At 47.5% G+C, this 24,843-nt stretch overlaps 1 protein-coding gene across 1 annotated transcript; it reads right to left on the minus strand.

The window, feature by feature from the left end:
- Positions 1 to 7,833: 7,833 nt before the first annotated feature.
- LOC130856438 (heterogeneous nuclear ribonucleoprotein A1-like) lies at positions 7,834 to 9,116 on the minus strand. The gene is made up of 2 exons (XM_057740707.1): positions 8,778 to 9,116; positions 7,834 to 8,238 (listed from the first exon to the last, which is right to left on the minus strand). Exons 1-2 carry the CDS (start codon positions 9,114 to 9,116, stop codon positions 7,834 to 7,836), a joined length of 744 nt encoding a protein of 247 aa, XP_057596690.1.
- Positions 9,117 to 24,843: the final 15,727 nt, after the last annotated feature.

Consider the following 24,843-nt stretch of genomic DNA (forward strand, 5'->3'; position numbering starts at 1 on the left):
TGTGTCAGAATTTCATTCCTTTTTAAGGCTGAATAATATTGCACTGTGTGGATGTCCCACAGTTTGTTTATGAGGTTTTCTTTCTGCAATCCGTTGGCCCCTTCCCTCCATTGAGGTTTTTTTTTTTAAGGTTGTGTTTATTTTTTTATATATTTATTTATTTTTTGGCAGCACTGGGTCTTCACTGTGGCCTGCAGGCTTCTTAGTTGCAGCATGCACGTGGAATCTAGTTGCCTGGCCAGGGATCAGACCTGGGTCCCCTGCATTGGGAGCATGGAGTCTTACCCACTGGGCCACCAGGGAAGTCCCTCCATGGAGTTTTTTTGTTTCCCAACTACTAAGAAGCAAGGTCAACCCTCCTTTAAACTGAACTACTCCCTGTGTGACTCCAGAGCACCTCCTTCTTCTTTCTGAACTTGACATTCACCTTTCAGACCTCCAGGATGCTCAGAGTCTTCTGTGGAGGAAAAAGCATTCTCGGGAAGCAGGAAGATGGAATACTTCCTTCCAAGCGTGACTTGTTGGCTGTGGAATTTCAAGAGCGAGGCAGTGAGCTGAGAGTGGGGTTGGGTCCCTTGGCCCTCCAGTCTCTCTGCCGACCCCAGAAAACCTGTCAAGGGCCCTCCCCCTCCACAGATCTATTTCCTCCTTTGAAGATGCACTCCCCAAATTACCTCAAGGTCCCCATCTTTCCCTCTCTCCTCCAGGCAGACCCTTTCCCCGCTCTCCTGCCAGCCCTGCTCTGGTCTTCCTGGGCCCGAGTCAAGCCTCTCCCCTGAAGGCTGTTTTTCTGCCCCTTCCAGGCTATGTCTGAAGGAGAGGATTTCCCATGGATTGACTTGAAAAAGAAAGAAAAATAAGGATGTAAGGCCAGGATTTTGCAGTCCCAGGTTTAGTTTATTTCCTTACCAAGTTCAGCTTCCTGTTAGCTTATTACTGAATAATTTCTTCTCTAATAGCCTCTTTTCCTGGATAAGGAGGCCACAATATCGACTTCTTTCTAAGTACAATGGTGTGTGTGTGTGTGTGTGTGTATGTTTTGGGGAGCCAGCTTTAATGTTATTCTGAACTGGTAGACATAGAGCAACCTATGCAAATAGGATGCGATTCCTGCTTTTAGTGAGTGAGTAGGGGGCTGGGGAGGGGAGGAGGGAAAAGCACGACCAGCTCCAGCACAGAGATAAAACTCCCTAGGCCACCACCCACCCACCATCTTAGCTAAATTATAACTTTAGGAGGGGGAGAAGCAAAGCCCAGGAGCATCAGCCCTACAAAGCCCCGATGATTCGCTTCCTAGAAGTTCAGCTGCTTTTAGACTAGATCAGAGTAGTGGAATAAAGGGACCAACATTGGATTCAGGTCTGAATTCGTGTCACTTCTTATTTATTAGATGACCTTGGACAAGTCACTTGATATTTCTGAGCCTGTTGCTTTGCTGATAAAATGGGTGTGATAATTTCTACACCACAGGGTGAGCCTAAGGACTAAATGGGGTAGGATATTTAGTTCAATCCTTTCCATTTAGCTAGCCTAGCTAACCTCTTAGTCCCTTGGGATATAAAACTCAAGTTACTCCAAAGTGTTTTTCTTAGTTTCCTACTGCACTTCATTTCCTGGTCCTCAGCTAACTATAGCCCTGGAGTCACTATGCCAGCTCCTCCGTCCCCATCTCTTTTCTGTCTTCTCCCCATTACCCCTACATGGCTCACTTCATGCCAGTGAGCAGAGCAGAAGCAGCACCTACCACCCAAGCACGAGGGCCCTGCTGCACCCTCCGGCCATCACAAGTGAGGGCCAGGCTTCCTCCAAGGAAACGAAGGGGTGACTCATTAGGAAGAGGGGACCAGGACCAAGTGTCTCAACTCAACAAAGCACCCATGCCTCCTGACCTAATTCCTACTCCCATGGAAGCATCGATCCCCTGACATCTGACCCGAGGCCTGTCCTAACCAGCCAGGTCTGATAACAGCCAGGTCTGATAACATCTGCACTGAAGGGTGTCACCTCCCAACACACCAGCTACACAGTGTGTGCCTGGCCTGGACAGCACCTCGACGACTCCCTCCACGCCTGGCGCCTGTGCTGTGGGGCTGCCCCATCGCTCCCCAGCTCCTCATTGTCTGAGTCGCCCTCCTAGGCAGTCAGGTTGAGCATCGGGATGGGAGGAAGGATGCAGAGCCCGTAAGTGAGCACACGTTGGTTGAATTAAAAGAATGAGGAAGAAGGGCTTCCCTGGTGGCGCAGTGGTTAAGAATCCGCCTGCCAATGCAGGGGACACGGATTCCATCCCTGCTCCAGGAAGATCCCACGTACCTTGGAGCAACTAAGCCCGTGAGCCACGACTATTGAGCCCATGTGCTGCAACTACTGAAGCCCACGCGCCTAGAGCCCGTGCTCCACAACAAGAGAAGGCACGGCAATGAGGAGCCCACGCACCACAAAAAAGATTAGCCTCCGCTCGCCGCACCTGGAGAAAGCCCACGTGCAGCAACGAAGACCCAACACAGGCAATAAATAAATTAATTAATTAATTTAAAAAAAAGAATGAGGAAGAAGAGGCATCACGGCATAGATCTCTAGGCCTTGAACCTGGATTGTGAATCCCAGCTGCACCAGGAAGCATTTCCAGAGAACTCTCACACATCATCCTTGCAAACTTAGGTTAAACACAGCCTTGCGTTAGACCAGATTCAAGCACAGCCTTGGCCCCCCAAAACAAAAGAGATTCATGCTGGAGTCTGGGTCAAAAGCACAGATTTTCTCCTATTTAATGAGCAGGAGGACATCTTTGAAATTCACCTTTTCATTGTTCGAAAGGTACTAGCATTTGCTGAAGAGAGTGTCTTCTCGGATTAAACATTAGCTCTTTGAAAGTCTGTTTTAGTGTTGACGGCAAATTAATTATTACCAGGCTCAGACATAGATGGGGGCTGCCAGCATGGCAGCGTCACATCCATAAGTCTAGGAAGCAGCTTTGCTCCAGCCCTCCCCCCTTTTGTTTTAATAAATTTGTTTATTTATTTATTGGCTGCATTGGGTCCTTGTTGCTGTGCACAGGCTTCCTCTAGTTGTAGAGAGCAGGGGCTACTCTTCATTGCGGCGGCTTCTCTTGCCACGGGCTCTAGGCCTGCAGGCTTCAGTAGTTGTAGCACTTGCGGCACACAGGCTTAGTTGCTCCGCGGGATGTGGGATCTTCCCAGACCAGGGCTCGAACACATGTCCCCTGTATTGACAGATTCTTAACCACTGCGCCACCAGGGAAGTCCCTGCTCCAGCCCTTTTAGTTAAAACTTTGGAATTAGTTTATGTGTAGCTCACCCAGAAGTGGGCAGGAAAAGGTTAAGCAAGAAATGCCCCACCCCTCCCCTCCCCAAACAGGTGGAGCCTCTGATGTGCACTTTAACCCACAGCAAAGAGGGGAGAAGAATTAGACAGTTCTTGCCCCACAGCTTGGTGGAGCCCTAAATTCAGGACAAGCAGATTCAAAGTGTCAGCCATCCAGAGACTGGATCAGGCAGCCAGCACCGCACAGGGCTGAGGTCATGGGTTTTCTTTTTGCTCAAGTAGCCCCTAAAATGATAGGTAGTGTGCTCCTTTGTACACGTTTAAATTGAGCTTTAATTTCCACCACGCTGCAAATACTAGCCTTTTTAAAGCAGACAGGGTGTTTCTAAGAACCTCAAATCTGTAGACTTCTGTATGTTTGTTCTGTTTAAATTCTTGGTCTGTCCCTTCTAATCTCCAGTTTTGATGGTATTTGTAATCCAGTGTATTGTTTTTCTTTTCAAGTTGGTTCACTTTGGCCAGCGCCCTCACGTTCCCCTGGGAGGGGTATCATCTCCTCAGGGAAGAGCTGGCCTTGGAGAGTTCTAGAGAGGGCAGCCCACCACCTACATGAGTCAGCACCCACTGGCTCCTCCTGGAGGCTTCACCTCCACCCAAGGGAAAAAAGAGCTGCAGCCAGAGGGAGCCCCTCCCAAGAAGAGCATCCCCTGGCTGGGGTGTGGGGGCTGAGGAGGGGGAGTGCCCCAGGCTGTGCAATTCCTATGTGGTGTTTTTTCCTTCCAGTTTTATTGATGAGGTGTAAATTGCATTTATGACGAAGCACCTTACATCCCTAGTACTTATTTATCTTATAAGTGGAAGTTTGTACCTTCTGACAACCTTCATCGAATTCCCCCTCCCTCCACCCCCCACCTCTGGTAGCCACAAATCTGTTCTTTTTCTATGTGTTTGTTTGTTTCTTTATTTTTGAAGTGTAACTGACCTGCAACACTAGTTACTTCCTGGTGCACAAATAGTTATTCAATATTTCTATACATTTCAAAATGATCACCAAGATAAGTCTAGTTACCAAAGTATGTGGTGTTTTTTCTTTTTTTCTCTCTCTCTTTTAAACTTTTGGTCTATTACTTTTAAATATCCTTGTCTTCCTAGTTATAAAAATGCTGCATTTTTTAATTGTAAAGATGCCACACACTGTAAAACTGTGTAGACAAAAGAGTAAATATTTTCCATAATATCAAGCCCCATAGAGAATCGGTCAGACCTTTCTTTTTATATGAACACTCCCTGGGATCCTATTTGCAGGTACTGCTTTGTAGCTTGCTTTCCTCACAGAATATGCCTTGTACATCCCTCTGTGTTAACACCTGGGGATGTGGTATATGGTTAAGGGTGAAGGTTCCAGTCTTGATCCTAGAGGTCTTGAGTTCCCCGATCCCATCTTTCTCTTAAATCTGTGTCTGTGTTTTCTTTAAGCTTGCGGCACCTATCACTCGCCTCGAGTCGCCAAGCTGGTCTCGGCAACTGGCGCCCAACGTGGGGCTCGAGGGGCTTGAGTGACGAAGGCTCACGAAAAGTGAAATTGATAAAAATAAAGAATTGGGAAGTGCCATGAAGCCCCAAGAGGAGAGTAAGAGGACTCTGAAAAATCCTGCCATTCTCAGATGCGCAAGAAAAACGCTCCAAGGATTGATGGAAAAAGAAGTAGCTCGAACGGCTTATCTTCTCCTACGAAAACGATAAGGGGGAAATGTGGGAAAACATTCAGAAGTCTTTCTGAAACCTTGAAAATGTTACTAAAAGTAATTAAAGTATGTGGGCCAAGCAAAAAAATAAAAAATAAAAAATAAATAAAAGGTGAAGGTTCTAGACCCAGGCCGCCTGGGTGTGAATCCCAGCTTCCCCACTGGCTAATTTCCCCAGTTGTAAAACAGGCATAATGACAGTATCTAGAACCTACTTCATAGGATGGTTGTAATGATTAGATTGAATTATTACATGTAAAATATTCACGAAAGTTCCTAGAACATTGAAAGCAACAGGTAAATATTAGTTGCCACTATTATAATGTGTCTAACCAGCCCCCTGTTACAAGCATAGAGGCCATCTCCAATTTTTCACTATTATAAACGATGCTACGGGAATTCCCTGGCAGTCCAGTGGTTAGGACTCCAAGCTATCACTGCCAAGGACCAGGGTTCAATGCCTGGTCAGGGAACTAAGATCCCGCAAGTCGCACAGTACAGACAAACAAAAAACAATGCTGCAGTGTACATCTTTGTGTTTCCTAGAAGTAGAGTTATTGGGTCCAATGCTGTAAACATTTAAAATTTGGATAGGTGCCAATGAGTTGCATGTAAGAATGTTAGCTAATCTCCACTCTCACTGGCAGTGTTTGGGAGTAGCCCTATCTCTCTATCCTGGCCATCAGTCTTCATGGATGGAAACTCATATTTCCTTGTCTTAATCTGAATGTATTTGATTATTATGTGGACATATGGACATTTATATTTCTTCTCTGAATGTCCTGGTATTTGTCTACTTATTGATTGGGCTATTTGTTTTCACAGTCATTTATAAGAGCTCTCTACGTTTTGGATGGTACCTCTTTTTCTATTTTTATGTTTCAGTTATATTTCCTGGGTTTTCATTTGTGTCTTTTCTCCTTTTTTTCTAAATTATAACTTTTTATTTTGTAAGAGTTTAAGACACACAAGAAGTTGCAAAATTAGTGCAGAGGGTTCCTGTGTACCTCTCACCCGGGTTCCCTTCCTAACTTACACAACCACGTGCATTGTTAAAATCAGGAAGCTGACATTTGTGCAATTCTAAGTAAATTACAAACCTTATTTGGATTTCATGTTTCTACATGAGCTCGTGTGTGTGTGTATGTGTGTGTGTACATGTTTCTTGGAAATATTATCACGTATGTAGATCTGAGTAATCATTTCAAATCAGGCAGAGCTGTTCCATCACCAGAAAGAAACTCCCTGTGCTAGTCCTTAGTAGTTATAACCTCCCAAACCTTGACTCCTGGCAACAACCAGCCTGGTCTCCATTCCCACAGTTTTGTCACGTAGAGAATAGCATATAAACGGAACCCCAGCATGTACCCTTTGAGACTGGCTTTTCTCACTCAGCATAGTGCCCTTGAGATGACCCAGGTTGTTGAGTGGATCGGTAGTTTGTTTCTTTCCACTGCCGAGTGGTGTCCATGGTGTGGACCTAGTGCCACGTGGTGCAGGACATCTGGGTTTTCTCCAGGTTTTGGCCAGAACAGATCAAGCTGTTAGGAATGTTTGCATACAGGTTTTGGTGTGAACATTCATTCTGATTTCTCTAGGATAAATATGCAGGGGTGTCATTGCTGCATCGCGGGGTGAAGGGATGTTTAACTACAAGAAACTGACAGACTGTCTTGCACAGTGGTTGTGCCATTTGCATCCTCCCCAGCAGTGAACGAGAGTGCCAGTCACTCCTCTTCCTCACGAGCACTTGGTATTACCAGAGTTTTAGTATTTTAGCTGTTCTGATAGGCGTGTAGCATTATCTCATTGGCGCTTTATTTTGTATTTCCCTCATTGCTAATGATACTGAATATCTTTTCATGTGCATTTATTTTCAATCCACGTCTCATTCTCGTGGAAGTGTCTGTTCCAGGCTTTTGCTGATTTCTAATTCAGTGGTTCTTGACTGGGGGTGATTTAAACCCCCAGGGGACATCTGCAATGTCTGGAGACATTTTTGGTTCTTTTTTTTTTTTCAAGAGGGTATTAAATCGTTTATTGATTACACATGATAATGGATGATACACAAGCTTCATTCCCATCTGTAACTTTATCTGGTACCATAATTCAATTTAGATATATTGCATAGGATGTGCCAACAATCATATTAATAACCAAAAAAACTCCATGACTTCGCTTGGGTGACCCTTTTAAAGGTGAACTCCAGGTCACAACACAGTAACTGTCAGTTCAACTACACCACGGTTTCTGAAGCCAATAGCTTCTCCACCAAGCAGGTTGTAAATAAATTTCAAATGGAACCTGGCATCCCCCTGAAGGAATTCTAACTTCACACTGTTGGGGTAATTTACCAAAATGGCTTCAGAGTAGACTAACTTCACACAGCCCATTTAAAAAAAGACACATTTATTCAGCGTCATGATCAGACTATTACATTTAGCAATCAACAGCATGGGTGCAAAAAAAAAAAAATCTACATTAAAACCCTTTGTTGGAATGCTTTACACTTTCTACAGAACAGAAACTAAAATAACCTGTTATACAATTAGCCACAAATACAGTCCTCGAGTTTTTTTTGCCCATACACATGAGTATTGTCTAAAACATGTCTTCTTTGTAGCAGCCAGGCCCTGCAAACCACTCTGCTTGGCTGAGTTCACAAATCTGTTGTAACCTGCAGCTTCCCTGTCCCTTCTCTGGCTCTCCTCTCCTGCTAAGCTTTGTTTCCTGGCAGTAATTAAACCCTTCTGCCACTGCCATGGCTACTGCTGCTGCTGGAACCGCCATAGCCACCTTGGTTTCATGGTTTGGCAAAGTATTGGCCTCCACTGCCATAGGGGCCAGAACATCTGCCTCCAAAGTTTCCTCCTTTCGTGGGTCCAAAATTTGAAGATTGATTGTTGTAATTGCCAAAATCATTGTAGCTTCCACCACCTCCAAAATTGCTTCCATCATTACCAAATCCATTACAGCCATCCCCACGGCCACCATATCCACCACCACCGCGGCTGCCACCAAAGCCACCTCGACCACTGACGTTTCCTCCACAACCAAAGTTGTCATTCCCACCAAAACCACCTCCACGACCACCACCAAAGTTTCCAGAACCACTTCGACCTCTTTGACTCGATGAAGCACTAGCCATCTCTTGCTTAGATAGGGTTTTCCTTCCTTCACAGTTGTGGCCATTCACAGTGTGGTATTTATGAATGACAGTCTTGTCTACGGAGTCATGGGCATCTAAGATTACCAAAGCAAAGCCTCTCTTTTTGCCACTGCCTCGGCCAGTCATGATTTCAATCACTTCAATTTTCCCATACTGTTCAAAATAATCTCTTAGGTGATGTTCCTCAGTGTCTTCTTTTTTTTTTTTTAATACATTTATTTATTTATTTATTTATTTATTTATTGGCTGTGTTGGGTCTTCGTTGCTGCACACGGGCTTTCTCTAGTTGCTGCGAGTGGGGGCTACTCTTCATTGTGGTGCACGGGCTCCTCATTGTAGTGGCTTCTCTTGTTGTGGAGCACGGGCTCTAGGTGCGTGGGCTTCAATAGTTGCGGCACACGGGCTCAATAGTTGTGGCTCACGGGCTCTAGAGCACAGGCTCAATAGTTGTGGCACACGGGCTTAGTTGCTCTGTGGCATGTGGGATCTTCCCAGAGCAGGGCTTGAACCCGTGTCCCCTGCATTGGCAGGTGGATTCTTAACCACTGCACCACTTAGGAAGTCCCCTCAGTGTCTTCTTTAATGCCACCAGCAAAAATCTTTTTCACAGTTACGTGGGCACCAGGTCTTTGAGAATCTTCTCTTGAGACGGCCCTCTTTGGTTCCACAACTCTTCTGTCCCTCTTGTGTGGCCTTGCATTTCTAGCCGCGTCCACCTCCTCCACAGTGGCATAGGTGACACACCCAAAGCCTCTGGAGCGCTTCGTGTTTGGATCCCTCATTACCACACAGTCTGTGAGCGTTCCCCATGGCTCAAAATGGCTCCTCAGACTCTCATAGGTGGTTTCAAAGCTCAAACCTCCAACGAAGAGCTTCCGCAGCTGTTCGGGCTGTTTGGGAGACTCTGACTTAGACATGACGGCGTGGAGGGGGGGAAGTGTCAACGATGCTTACTCAGCGGCGTCCACGGGCAGAAAAGCATTGGTTCTTTTTTTTACTGCTGACTTTAGTTTTTTTTTAAATTGTATTTTGGATGCATGTCCTTTGTTGGATATATGGTTTGCAAATATTTTCTCCCAGTCTGTGGCTTGTTCATATATCATGTGTTGTTGTTTTTTTTTACCATTCAGAAGTTTACAAATTTTTATGTATACAACTGTTAACAAGTTTTCCTTTTCTAAAGGTTTTTGGTTTTGCTGTCCTGCTCAAACACCATACAAAGATACATTTTCTCATAGAACGTTGATAGCTTATTTTTTACACTTGAATCTCTGATCTGCTGAGTAAGGTTGAGACCATACTAAACTTTTTTTCTTGAATTAACAGCTAATTGTTTCAATATCCTTATTGAATAATCCATCTATCCTTTCTATTCTAATTTTAAACGTATCTTTATCCTTTAGAGTACAGTACTAAATTTCCTTATGTACATGGTCTATTTTTGGATTCTCAGTTATGTTTCACTGATGTATCACAGACCTGCTCCACATTCTCTCTCTTTTTTTAAAAAATAAATTTCTTTATTTATTGGCTGCATTGCATCTTCACTGACTGCTTGAGGTGGCTTCTCTTGTTGTGGAGCATGGGCTCTAGGCGCGCAGGCTTCAGTAGTTGTGGCACGTGGGCTTCAGTAGTCACCACTCTCAGGCTCTAGAGCACAGGCTCAGTAGCTGTGGTGCACGGGCTTAGTTGCTCCGTGGCATGTGGATCTTGTTGGGCCAGGGATCGAACCCGTGTCCCCTGCATTGGCAGGCAGATTCTTAACCACTGGGCCACCAGGGAAGCCCCTCTGATATAGTTTAAATGATCTGTCTTTTGTAAGTTTGATAGAATTTGCCTGTAAAAACTATCAAAGTTGATCACTTTTTTTTGGGCAGAGGGAGGTAAATATTTGACAACTTTTTTACTTCCTTCTGCGGGGTGAATATATTCAGTGTTTCTATCTGCACCTCAGTTAGGGGTCCGTTAAGAATAACAGCGTACTTCCCTGGCGGTGCAGTGGTTAAGAATCCACCTGCCAATGCAGGGGACACGGGTTCAATCCCTGGTCCGGGAAGATCCCACATGTCGCGGAGCCACTAAGCCCGTGCGCCACAACTACTGAGCCTGCGCTCTAGAGCCCATGAGCCACAGCTACTGAAGCCCTCGTGTCACAGCTACTGAAGCCAGAGCACCTAGAGCCTGTGCTCCCCAACAAAAGAAGCCACCACAATGAGAAGCATCAGCACCCAACGAAGAGTAGCCCCCACTAGCAGCAAGTAGAGGAAACCCACACGCAGCAGCCAAGACCCAATGCAGCCATAAATAAACAAACAAAATAATTAATTAATTAAAAAAAAGAACAGCAGGAACTACTATAGCCAATTTAAGCAGAAAAGGATTTACTAGGGGGAATAAGTGCTTATAAAATTATTGGAGGGGCTAGAGGGGTGGGCTCCAGGCTGAGCCTCCAGGAGCAGTGCCCCATTGCAGGATTCTGATCCACACTGCCTGCCACTAAGTAGATGCTCTATGCCCTTCCTCTAGACACCCATGTAGCTATAAGCTGCTGTCTTTTACTTTGAACTTTGTGTTTGAGAATAATTTCAGATTATGGAAATATTGCAAAGATGTTACAATATTGTATTGTAATGACATCTATTTAGCTTCCCCTAATAGTATCATCTTATATTTGTTAAAACTAAAAATTAATGTTGGCACCAAACTATTAACTACAGACTTTATTCAGATTCCACCAGGTCTCTCACTAATGTCCTTTCTCTGTCCCAGGATCCAGTCCAGGATTCCACATTGCATTTAGCAATTTTTAAAAATGAAATCATTGGGCTTCCTAGGTGGCGCAGTGGTTAAGAATTCGCCTGCCAATGCAGGGGACAGGGGTTTGATCCCTGCTCCAAGAGGATCCCACATGCCACGGAGCAACTGAGCCCGTGAGCCACAACTATTGAGCCTCCATGCCACAACTACTGAAGCCCACGCACCTAGAGCCTGTGCTCTGCAGCAAGAGAAGCCACCACAATGAGGAGCCCGTGCACCACAACAAAGAGTAGCCCCCGCTCACCGCAACTAGAGAAAGCCCGAGTGCAGCAATGAAGACCCAAAACAGCCAACAAATAAATACATAAATACATAAATAAATAAATAAAAATGAAATCGTTAATGCCCTTGAGTGTTCTTTTGAATAGCTTTGGGCAAATTCCACAGGTTTTAATCTCATTTTTGCAGTTTTTCTGATTAGTTTAAATTTTTGTTTTTGATTTCCACCTTGATCTGAGTTATTTAGAAGGTCAAAAATATTAATTATCCTTGTTGATTTGATTTCAGTCTGGGGTACCTTTTAATTTCCACTCTCTGTTTTCATTGCATTGTGATCAGAAAATGTGACATGTACTTTCTCTTTCCTTCCTCATTAAAAGAAATGTTTTTAAGTATGGAGAATAATCTAATTTTTAATTTTTGGGGGAACTTTCATCTTGTTTTCCACAGCGGCTGCACCATTTTACATTCCCAACAGTAGGGCTCAAGGGTTCCAATTTCTCTACATCCTTATCAACACTTGTTATTTTATATTTTTTAAAAAATAATAACCACTGTGGTTTTGATGTACATTTCCAGCATTAATTTTTATAGGAATAGTTTAACAGGTGGACAATGTAGAGTTTGCAACAAAATTGATACTATTACGTGCTGCATGTCACATAACCCTGCTTCACTAAAAAGGTTGAAAAAGTGACAAGAGACCAGATTCACTTGAGGTGGGACATGGAAATGGAGGGGCCGTGCCTTCGGAGCCAGACACACTGAGGTGGATCTCCCTTCCACATCCTAGGTGTATAACTGGATGAGTTGCTTTTTCATCAGGCTTTACCTCCCTCATCTGGAAAATGGGTATTCATACTGCAGTAGAATGTTGGGGGGCTCAAATGGGGATTCATGGCAGATCCAGCACAGTGCCTGGCATATCGTGATCCTCAGTAAATGGTAGCTGTTATGATGACTGTGAGCTTTGCTCCAGGGATTTCCAAGGCCCCGCCTCCACCCCCCCCCCCCCCCATGCAAAAGCCCTGCTGCATTGCCCGATGAGACCCAGGGGAGGTGTCGTTGTTCTCTCTCTGCCTGTGCCTGATGGGAGCCTTATCTCAGTTCAGCCCCACGTGCAGTGCGAGGAGATTAGACAGCTTGGTGGCTGGGCAGGCAGATGCACATTTAAACAAATCTGCAGAATCACACTTGGGGTGGGTTGACATAACCCAAGTGGCAAGAAAATGTTCCAGGAAGTAGAGGGACAGGATGAGGTCATGGAGAGTGTACGTGAGGCCCGGGTGCCTGGGTTCCCCCCTCAGCACTGGTCCTGACGCACTTTGCCTTCATCTGTCTCATCCCACACAAAGCAGGGGTGCAAGTCTTTACAAGGCCCACAAGGCTCATGAGATTTAAGTGGGTCAGCTCCCCACCTGTCTTCCTTGCCCTTGAGGATGTAGGAGTCAGACATGACCCTGGTAATTTCTAGTCTCTTGACCCATTCAGGAATGGCAACCAACTCAAACCTTCCTAAGAAAGCCCAATTTCAGGCCATTTGCTGACTGTGGGGGCAGGTGGAGGGCGAAGAGAAGCTCTGACTTTTGCTGCATTTGGAGCTTGGAGAATTAAGCCTGAGACTCCTGGGAGCACAGAGTGGGAAGTGGAATCAATGTAGAGGAAAGTAGAACAGAGATGGAGAGGTGAGTGTCAGTTAGGACTCTTTGGGTTGCAAGTGATGGACATGAGCATAAAGGGTGTTTATTTTTTATAAATTTATTTATTTATTTATTTATTGACTGCGTTGGGTCTTTGTTGCTGTGCATGGGCTTTCTCTAGTTGCGGTGAGCAAGAGCTACTCTTTGTTGCGGTACACTGGCTTGTCATTGTGGTGGCTTCTCTTGCTGCAGAGCTCGGGCCCTAGGGGTACAGGCTCAGTAGTTGCAGCACACAGGCTCAGTAGTTGTGGCGCACCAGCTTAGTTGCTCCGCGGCATGGGGGATCTTCCCGGCCCAGGGCTTGAACCCATGTCCCCTATATTGGCAGGCGGATTCATAACCACTGTGCCACCAGGGAAGTCCATAAAGGGTGTTATTGGTTTATGTGCCTGAACAGCCCGGAGCAGACCTCCTGCCATGCCGGCCCCCAGCACCTGCAGCGCCATCAGCTTGGCCCCCACCTTTGAGCTCCACCTCATCTCTGGGGTGGTCGTTTGGCTGTGCTCCTGCCCACCCCCATTTCCGCTTAATTCCTGAACATCTTCCTATGGGTGGCGGCTCCACCTTTCTCCCCTCCTGCCCCTCCTAAGACAAGGATGTGTGGATGAGACCCTCCAATTCTGCTTTGATATAGGAAACTATTCAAGGAGACCTCAAAACAGCGTGGGAAAGGTCTAAACATCACTTAATGTTCGCTTGAATAGAAAAAATTTCAACGGATATTTAGTTCTTTAAAATCTGAACTTTTTCGGGAATTCCCTGGTGGTCCAGTGGTTAGGACTCTGTGCTTTCACTGCACGAGGGCATGGGTTCAACCCCTGGTTGGAGAATTAAGATCCCACAAGCTGTGTGGCAGGGCCAAAAAAATAAACAAAATAAAATCTGAACTTTTTACTTCCTCATAAAAAAAAGCCTAGGGATTAAATTGGGGCTCCACAACAAAAGACATCTCCTTGGTATTTAGACAACATTCCCTTTAAAATACATATATTCACACATAAGTAAAATCAAACACATATATTGCATATAAAAAAAACCTTAAAAATCATACATTCTTAAACATTTAAGACATTTTATTGAACATGTATTTAAATTTCCATGAGGTGTTTAAGCCGTTTTTTACGGACATATCATCACTGACTCACATAAGTGCTGCAGCTTCACTGGCCCTCCCCACCCTGCCCTGTGCAGGGAGGATGCCCCCAGTGGGTGGCATCCGAGGGCTTCCCTGGGTCTGGCTTTCAGGGATTTGGCCAATGAGAGCATCATGGGACACTGGAGGGAGGGAGGATACAAGTGGGGTAGTTTTTCCCCTGGCTCTCTCCCTCAAGGGTCACCGCAGGCTGTTGACCTTGACCAAGGCCCCAGCTCCTGTCGGGCAGCGTTCCCCGCAGGCCGGGACCTGGGTTTGGTAACTGCGCTGTCTCCCTCCTCTGCAGAGGTCGGGGTGGAACGGCACCCGTGGTTCCCAGCCCTGGGCTCCTGCTCTGGCGTCAGCTCCGGCTGCAAACAATTCCCTGATTCAGCTCTTCTCAGGTGAACCCTCTGGAGCCTGCCAGCTGTTTCCCGCCAGGGCCCTGGCTGATGGCCCCAGGGTTTTAACTCATTTCCTCACTAACTTCTCCACCTGTTTAGCTGCATTCCCAGAGTGACAATAATCTTACAAGATCAAAATTAGAAGACGTGATTCCTCAGACAAGAAGGTACAGACTGTGAATTAACACCGGTGGAGCCACGATCAGGGATGGGAACTGGTCTCTCCGCTCGTGGGGATCGAGGCCCTCCTGGGCCTCAGGGATTGTTTATGGGGTCAGTATGGCGTATTTCCCCTTTGGGATTATAACATCCCAAGCTGCCCACTCTCTCCAGTTTGCCGGGCCCCACACGCTGGGCTTTTCATCCCTCCTTAAAGGATCACCCAGAGGTCACCCTCACATCCATCGTGAAGTCTTGCTACTCTCCCTCCTTCCATATTTGAATCTCCTGTCTTTTCATCACTGGCGCCCTGTCCTGCTGAGGCCCTGGACTGTGGCAGGAGCTTCCCAAGGCTTCCCACTCTGGGCCTCCCCACTCCACGTGCCTCACAGGACCAGGGTGACCCAGCTCACTGAGACACCAACCCTCTCCTCAAACCCCAGCCACCCCAACTCTGGGCTGCGATCCTGCAGTTCCCCTTGGCCCTGAGCCCTTCGCAGCTGCCTGCCCTGAGGCCACGTCCCTGCCACCCATGCCCTGCCCTCTGGTCCAGCACTGTGGACACAGGTGTCCCAGGCCCGCCACGCGGCTCTGCCTGGAAGCCCTCGCTCACGCCTCCCCGCTTCCTCCTCAGGTCTCACACCCCTTCTCAGGCATGCAGCCCAGGCACCATTTCTAGAGAGCTGCCCCAGGTCCTCCTCTTACTCTGTGGTGGGCTCCTGTCCAGCCTGCCTTAGTTCTTGCTTGTGTTTGGAGCCAGGCTCTCCAATTTTCGTGTCAATTCCAGTCTCCATCTCATGAATTATTTTTCTGCTCACGTGTTGTAGTTCCTGGCAACCTGCAGCCCTGACCCACACCCACGGGAGCAAGCCGCCCTCTCTCCATGACGCTCCCAGGAGGCCCCATTGTGGCATTCCAACCCTCTGCTTAGGGGTCTTTCGCCAGCTCTAGATCATGAGAGCCTTGGGTCTCACGGGCCTCTGCACCCTCAGGGCCCAGCCGAGATGCTCCGTGTTTGGAGAATTAATTCCTCCGTAGCCTTGGCCATCAACAACCCCGAGCTAGTGCCCTGTCTGCTGCCACCTTCCTCTGACCGGGTTTCACTAACACCAGGAGCTGGGCAAGGGCCCCACCTCATCCATTAGAGCGGCTCTCTTTCCTCCTTCAGACCTCGGTTCAGGGAATTCCAAATACGGTGTCATTGTCTGGAGGCCACGAGCAGGAATAACGCCTTCAGTCTCTGGGCTACGTCTTGGACCTGAGGAAGCAACACCACTGAAGAATCCAACATATTTGTTTGCCTTTGGGCCCCTTACATGGGTTGCTTCAACTGCATTTATTTCCAATGACTTGATTTGGATTTTTGTCAAAGGAAGAAACAAATCCATCCATCAGCCCCTGGTTGCATCGCCGCTGCATTTAGTGACCCAATGCCCCGAGATTTCAGCTGACTGTCAGAGCTGCCTGACAGAGGAGGAACATGCCCCTCTGACAGTGAACCCTGACAGTCCATCCTGCTTTCAAGGCGACCTCTTGGTCACCTTTATCTCCCCAAGACCTGTCAATTGATTTTGTCTGAGATGCTGCTTCCGAGCCTTGGGAGAATGGCTCTTCAGGGCAGCTTGGGCGGGGCCAGGGCTGGATTTCAGAAACACGGAGGACAGCTGCCGACCTGGTTGGTGGACAGGGTCCCCCAAGGCCACAAGCACTCTGTTTGCTCTTCTGGACACCGTCCCCGAGAGATGCTCCTTGACAAAGGGTCCTGGGAAACGTTACCTCCTCGTCTCCCTCCTGGAGGTCACGTTATCAGGTAAAGTCTTGAGAATCCTGCAGGAAAGAACTCCATTAACTGCAGTGACCAAGACTAAAATTGGTGGCCTGTACCTTGGGCTCCTGGGCCACCACCTGGTCTTCACCCTCTGGGTCTTCCTCAGCAGTGGGAGGAGGTGTGGGAAGAAGAGCCCACTCCACTCTCACTGGCCTGTCCAGGAAGAGGGAGAAACCATTCAAGCTCAACTTCTTTTTTCCAGCACCATGGGTGCATTAAGAGAGAAAAGCATTTAAACCAAAGCCAGTATATATGTGTATATATATGTGTGTGTGTGTGTGTGTGTGTATGTGTGTATGTGTATATATATGTGTGTATGTGTATATGTATGTTATACACACACACATATTTGTATACACCTTTCATGCCACTAAAAGCCCCATCTCCTGCTCTGGGACCTCCAACGTGTCCACTCATCCTTGACCAGGGGTAGAGCTGATGACCACTCACACTGACCGAGCACAGGCTGTGTGGTGTGCGTGCCCGTCTCTTGATTGAAGTCCCAACCATTATTGCCTTTAAAGAATTGCAGAGCACACTCTTCAGCCTGTAGCACGTGCTGCACAGGTTGAATGGAACACGGTGCTGTGCTTTCATCTTCGTGAGTAGGCATCTGATGAATCTGTGTATCTCCTACAACCCTGAGCACAGTGCCTTGCCCCTGGTAGCACCTGATAAATCCTAGATTTAGTTAAGTGATGTCGTAGGAACAAGCCAGCGGTGGTGTGAAGTTGGGGAATGGGGCATGTCTCCTAAGCCCTCCTCAAATAAACATACAACTCAAGTCAAACAGTGCACTTTCCAAAGCGCACAGGTCCATTCTCATAACCACTCCCACACCCTCAATTTAAGGGCAGGTGGGCGCCCCTCAGCGCCTCCCATATAGAGGGTCTGGGAGCCCCCACTCAGCTGGAACTGGGATGGTTGTCCTGGAAAACATTTACCCCTAGTGGTCAGCAGGCGGTGCGCTTGGCCTTTGTGACGTGAACAAGTTCCTTCCCTCAAGGCTGGGACCCAAACAGAAGGCAGCCTCGCTGCCCTCCAGGAGCTGCGAGAGCAACTGTGATATGAAATATGACAGCAAGAAAGAGACATTGGAGAAGGGAGCCCGGGCTTCACGAGCTGAGGCTGAGAGCAGCAGCACAGGTGTTCATTACACAGGAGACAGCAGGCCACGTGTTTATTACAAAGGAGAGATTTTAATCCACAAAACAGGCAGTTATTGATAAGGTCACGCTGAGCATCAAAGAGGACGTGATTTTGGAAGCAGCGGACCTGTGCTGAATCCCTCTTCTCTGTGGGCTGGTGCGACCCTGGAAAGCTGTGCTCTCAGGGTAACAGCCACCTGCCTGAGCGTCTTCGTGCATGTGCTTTGCAGGACTTGGGGGAGGGCCGTGGTGTGAGGCGCACGCCAGCTGTGTGACCCTGGGCAAGGTACTTACACCCTCTCCAGGCCTCGACTTGCTTGTCCCAAAGGACGGCATTTAGACTGAGACATCGCTCGGGGTCCTTTGAGCTCTGTCTCCCTCTGCGTTATAATCCTATTGATGAGTGCAGAGCCAGAGGTAAAACCAGGGTGTGCAGTGCGTCAGAAGTAAGTCCTGCCTGTCACCTCTGCACTCGATGGCGTGTCCCAAATAAATGTTCACTGAACTGACCTCAGCCTTTAGCTGATCATACATCCTCAGTTCAATTACCACACTTTTCTCATGAGCTCTAGGGACTAATTAGCTCTTTCCATTCCTTCTCTGGAGAAACGTATTTTGGATTTTAAACAGTTGCCTTTTACAAATGCATTTTGAACTCACATCCTTTGAGTGCTCATGAGCTAGACGCTGCTCTGTGCTCAGGACTTGACGTGCATTTAATTTTATTCACTTCTCACAACACCACAGTGAGGCAGGTATTATCATCCCCATTTGACGGATGAGGAAACAGAGGCGCGGTGAGGTTAAGCTACACAGATGGGGCAGACCAGGTTCACACCTGAGTGTCTCCATTTCTAAGGTGCCACTACTCCTTTACGGAACACTTGAGAACAGACCTCATTTCTGTGTTGGCCTTGGCTGGGTGGCGTGCATGTGACATTTTTCTGCTCTGGAAAAACAAACACCTACAACAGGACAGTTCTGTGGACTGTTTGCCCATGCTTGTCCCTGGAGAGGAAGAGCGGCTGTCACATACCCCTTCTTTCACACTGATCACTGACAACTAATAGTTACCTAGGGCCAAGTACGATTCTAGATGCTGGGGGCATCGCCGGGGACAACACAGAAAAAATCCTGCCCCTAGGAGCTTGTATTCTAGCAGGAGGAAAACAGAAGCAAATTATTGACACAGTTAATAATGAGTATATCACACTGTATGTTAGAAAGAGAATGGGCTATGGAAAGAAAGCAGAGCAACATAAAGAGGACCCGAAGTGTAAGAGGGGAGATTTAATTTAAAATAAGCCTCCCTGTGATGACAAAATGGGTGGCGAGACTGGGCGGGGGTGGGTAGAGATGCGGACGGATGTGAGCCTTGCAGCTTTCTGGAAGAGTGACACAGACACAGTCAGCGCAAAGGCCCTGAGGTGCATGTGTGTCTGGCATGGTTGAGGATGAGCAAGGAGTTCAGGGAGGCTGGAGAGAGATGAGAGAGGGCAATGGAGGTGGTCAGGAGTGGCCAGATTCTAGATACATAGTCTGAAGGCAGAACTAAAGGAATCACTGATGGTTTGAAGGTGGGATGTGAGAGAGGAGGAGTCAAGGAGGACCCCAAGTAACTGAGTAACTGGAAGAATAGAGAAGTTAGAACGACGCTGTAGCAGCAAGAATAGGCCAGCTGTTCTCTTCTCTGTTGTCCGCAGTCTCTGTGGACCTTTGCCCAGTGGCCAGCGATGGAGGGACAAAGACAGTATGACAAAGCTATTTGACAAAGCACTATAGAAGCCAGCACCTCCTTTTATTTCCATGAAGAAAAATACACAGTGTTTTAAACTTTTTGTTTTAAAGTAATTTGAGGCTTGCAGAAGACAGTACAGTTTCCATACTGCACCCAGCGCCCCCTGCTGTTAACACATAACTGCAGTGCAGTCACAAAAATAAGACATGAACTTTGGTGCAATACTAACTCAACTGCAGACTTCACACAGAGTTCCCGAGTGTCCCCCCTGCTGTCGTTCTTGTGACACAGGATCCCTCCCTGTGATTTGCTGTCATGTCTCCTTACTCTCCTCCAATCTGAGACGGTTTCTCGGTCTCCTTGGCAATTGCCTGGCGCCTCTCTCCTTTCTCCTTGGGCCCCAGGTCTGGGCAGGAGTCTGGGGCCGGGGTGGAGCTCAGGCTGCCAACCCAGGGAGCCCGCCCAAGAGAGGAGCAGCCCACGCTGGGTGTCTCCCTGGCCTGGGCCACCACCCTGGTCCCCGGCTCGCTGAAGCTCCTAGCCTGGGGACCGCCAATCTGATCAACGGAGCTGGGCCTGGGAGGCAGCAGCACATCCGCCTCGTGCTGCCTGTTTCCCCAACAGAACACAGATGGTTAAGGAAAGGGCGAGCCCTCCTGAACTCTGCCACGATCAAAGCTCTGACTCTGAAAATTGCCCTGAGGCTGAAGAATACTGCAGCCCGTAAGGAGAGGCCCGTTTGCCCCTCCTCACTCTTCCCAGCCCTCTTACCCCCTCACCCCATTTTGCCCCGACCAGGGAGCCAGAGTCCTGCCGTGTGCAGCCAGAGAGTGAGCCGCTGCAGGCGCGTTTTGCAGTTAAGACCACGGTGGTGTTGCTGGCACCGTTCAAGTCAGGAAGAGGCTGATGGCCCAGTTACCATGGCAACCAAAGTTTGCTTTCAGGACAGCTGGTGTTCAGTTCTTATTTGGACTTAGAGATGCATGATGCCATGGTGGCGGCTCCAGGCATGTTCAAATGAAGCTGTACTGCGGGTGGCCCCGGAGGTGGGCACGTAGGTGCCAGGTCACACAAACTGAAAGATGGACTGGGATCTTTTAGGGCTTGGAAGATGCTGATACAGTCCTGGTCTAGGAAAGGGGCTCCTCAGAGGACAGGAACGCGTGTTTTAAAAGTGCCACCAAAGCCATTGTGTCAGTGTCTGCTGCTCTGCTAGTTAGGGTGGCTTGTTAGTGAGGGAGGGACGGCCAGGACCCAGGATATCTGGACTCAGCATTAGGACAGGTATTGGGGGGGCACAAGCTTTGCAGAGAGACCACTGGAGGTTCCCGCACTGATTAGCTCTGTGACTGTGCATAAGTGTCTTGGGCTCTCTGAGCCTCAATGCCCTGTCCATCAAATGGGGGACCACAAAATCTACCCATGATGCTGCCAAGGGTTAAACCGTCAGAACCTCACAGAGTACCCAGGACATCGTAGCTCTCCATAAATGATAGCTCTGAAATCCTTGCCAGGGGACCTCGGATGAGCCACTTTTCCTTCTTCAGGGCTCTTTTCTGAGCATGTGCTACCCAGGGTTCCCTCCGGGCCGACTCCACACCCCCGTGCTTGCTGTGGGCTCCTCCTCGCCGTGGCTGTCACACACAGAGGACCACGCGGGTTGTACTCAGTGGCAGAATGACGTCAGCACTGGGAGGGGAGATGCGCTGGGGCTGGAGAAGCCATCCTTTAATTTAGGATTTCATTTCGTACCAAACGCAGGATTCTTTTTAAAAATCAGTTTGCTGTTTTCCCCACTATAACAGTAAGCTAAGTACCCAGGAGGGCGTTTGAAAAAGGGCACGAGATCTCACTTCCCCGCCTCCCCCCCCCCGAGCCCACATGTCCTGTGCCTTTCACATCTCGGTGCCTTCGCCTCTGCTTTTGGAGTCAGTCCTCCCGCTCCTCTTTTAAAACCCAGCTCTGATGTTTTCTCCATGATGCTTTATTGACCTCTCCTAGACTTATTAACTCATGTAAATCTCTTTCCTCTGTGTTTCGTACCTATTATTTCACATTTAGTTATTTTAATTATTCCACATTTCGTTATTTTAATTATTCAACACAGCTGTCTCTCCCACTGGTCCCTGAGCTCCTCGAAGGCAGGGGTTATGGATCATTTATTTGTATCTTCCCCAAAGTTACCGCATAGTAAGTGCTTTGCAAATGTTTGTAGAGTTGAATTAAATTGCATTTATGTGGGGTGTGTACTTGTTTAAACAGATCGAGTTTCTTTTCTGATGATTTCATTTTGGTATAAGTTTGCTTTCAGTTTAAATAATCAAAACATATTTGGATAAGTATTCTTGAGTGGATCAAAAATAACTTTTAATATATTTCTAGTGTTGATACTTGTAAAAAATAGAAAAGATATTTTATTTGTATCAAAAAGATTTTTATTTGTAGCTAAATAAGAGAAAGAACAAGGAAGAGAAATGCTCATAACATTTTATCTGTAAGGAAAAAATACGATCTAGAAGTAGAAAAATAAAGGTGACTTTTCAGATCTAGTTTCTGGTTCACACACAAGAGGGAATTCAAACAGTGGGAATGCTGATTTGTCTAAAAGAACGTTTTTACTTTGGGTTTCATAACTCAACCATCTCACCTGGGGCCCCAGGTAAGCATGCCGAGTTAGGTATGAAGGCAGAAATAAGTTACTAAAAATCGTAGATGGTTAATATTAACTTCCTTTTCCTTCGTGAATAAACCCTGTCATCCAGGACTAATGGGTGAAACAGCACTTTCAGCTAAACCAGGGCTTCACACAGTTTCTGTAAAGGGCCAGATAGTACGTATTTTAGGCTTCGTAGGACTGATGATCTCCAGGGATTCAACCTATGCCCTTGGCAGTGAAAGCTCAGAGTCCTAACCCTACTAGACCCTTAGGGAATTCCCCCTCCGCTCCTTTTTTTTTTTTTTTTTTTTTTTTTGACAAATGGTCTCTGCAGCAACTACTCAGACCTTAATACACTAGAGGTGTTAACTTTCTGAGAAATGTAGGAAAGTAAATTTTCTTTCTCTTTCACTCAGAGATTTTATGTAGCTTACTGTATTAGTAAGGCTTCTCAGACAAACAGAACCAATAGGATACATACAGACATGTATGTAAGGGGAGACATTCCAGGAATTGGCTCACAGGGTTAGAAAGGCTGAGAAGTCCCACAGACCACCATCTTCAGGCTGGAGACCCCGGAAAGGAAAGCCGCTGCTGTAATCCAGTCGGAGGCCTGAGAATAAGGACTGCTGTCATCCAAGGCAGGAGAAGACAGTGTCCCAGCTCAGGCAGAGAGCGAGAATTCTCTCTCCACCTTTCTGTTCTCTTCAGGCCCTCAACTGCATTGGTGAGGGCCTCTGTGTTACTGAGTCCAGACTCAAATGCTAATCCCTTCTGGAGACACCCTCCCAGACACACCCAGAAATAACGTTTTGCCAGCTAGCTGGGCACCCCTTAGCTCTGTCAAGTGGACAAATAAGATTAACCACCAACTACCATTAAAATAACTTTTACTAAATATATATATATATATATATATAAAGACGAATCTTGTTATTAAACTTATTCATGTTTAAAATCCCCAATGCGACCGAGTAGGGTGGACTTTGAGAACTGCAAACCTGATTCTCTTTCTCTCTAGGGCCCTACACGGTTCACAGACCCGAGTGTCAATGTCTTTATCGTGGAGTAACAGCGCGGGTAGGCTGGGTTACGTCTCAGGAGGAAACACCCACCGTGGAACGGGCTTGGGACGGCCAAGATATAGTTCTCACCCAGGCTCCACGTCCACCATGAGTTGGACCCTCCAGGACCCTGGCTGACAGCACCGCCACCATCTTCAACATAGCGAGTTGCTGAGGGACGCTCTCAGCAGCACGGACTGCTCTAGTCCCGAAGAGACACACTCCCTTTTTTTTTTTAATTATTAGTTTAAATTTTATTTATTTTTTGGCTGTGTTGGGTCTTTGTTGCTGCTTGCGGGCTTTCTCTAGCTGTGGCGAGCAGTGGCTTCTCTTGTTGCAGAGCAGGGGCTCTAGGCGCATGGGCTCCAGTAGTTGTGGCTCATGGGTTCTAGAGCACAGGCTCAGCAGCTGTGGCGCACAGGCTTAGTGGCTCCGAGGCATGTGGGATCCTCCCGGACCAGGGATGGAACCCGCGTCCCCTGCATTGGCAGGTGGATTCTTAACCACGGCACCACCAGGGACGTCCGAGACACACTCACTTTTGCTCACGAGTCATTGCTGAGATTGTCCCAGGACCACCCAACCCCAAGGAGGGAAGTGCATCCGTCCCACACATCCCGGAGGAAAGGTTCACAGAGCAGCACTCCAGACCATCAGACACAGGATTCCAGATCGATCGAGCTTTGTTTCCCACCTATGAGAGGACCAGGTTGTAAGAACATGATTAGGACTTTGTGTTTTGATCCTCTGTGTGTGTGTGTATGTGTGTGTGTGTGTACAAGGATTGGGAGAAATTCTTTGGCAAGAGAGGATAAAACAGTTAGTTTAAAATGAAGCCATTACCTTAATCACTGAACTACTTAAAGTTCTGGGTCAATAGTGTCAGAGAAGCTGGTGGGGCCTTGGTGATCCTATGCTGCCCTTCGTCTAGGGGGATGCAGCCCTGCTCCACAGGGGACAGCTTGGTGAATGGAGTGTGGCTGGACTGCGGTCTCGACATGCTTCTTGGTCAGGTACTTTTGTGCAATGAGCAACCTGTACAACCCTACATGTAGGGTGACCTATTCAGCTGGTTGAAAGTCCTATGACCTGGGAATACTCCCAGACCCAGGCAAGGAGGAATGGTTGGTCACCCTACCTGCATGGTAGCCTGGGTACCAGGATAGTAGTTCCTTATACTCAGAGGTCACCTTGTCTATTCTGCTAGGTTTCTCGTTTATCTGGGCATAACTAGCATGATGAAAAGACCCCGTGGACTAGACAGACTTGGGTTTGAGTCCCAGCTCTGCTGCTTACTAGCTTTGAGAACTTACACAGGTTCCCTGCTCTTCTGAGCCTCAGCTTTGCATCCATAAAATGGAGGAAGGTAATAGTCACATCAGAAGGATGTGTTGAGAGGCTCCTTCAATGAGTTACAGCCTGTAAGGGAACCAGGGCAGCCTCTCAGGAAGTGGTGGTTGATGGCATAGAGGAGCAAGTTGCATTCCAGAGGACAAGAGATCCTTCCCGGCAGGAGGACTTGTGCAAACAGCTCACAGGCGTTCATCAGGAACAGTTGTGAGCAGGCTGGGACTTCAACTCCACTTTACAAGTTAAAGAGCTGCAAACAAAAGAGTCAAGAGACAATGTTTAACCTGAGCTTTAAGTGGAAACCTCTGTTCCTTCAGCTAATTAACTCCCTAGTTAATTCTCAGGTCTCCAGCAAGAAATGGGACTGCAAGCATCTTCCTGGCTCTCTGGGGCCATAGGCGTTTGTGTGCAGAGCTGACCATCCAAACA

This window comes from Hippopotamus amphibius, chromosome 7 (assembly GCF_030028045.1).
Source record: "Hippopotamus amphibius kiboko isolate mHipAmp2 chromosome 7, mHipAmp2.hap2, whole genome shotgun sequence".
Taxonomy (NCBI): domain Eukaryota; kingdom Metazoa; phylum Chordata; class Mammalia; order Artiodactyla; family Hippopotamidae; genus Hippopotamus; species Hippopotamus amphibius.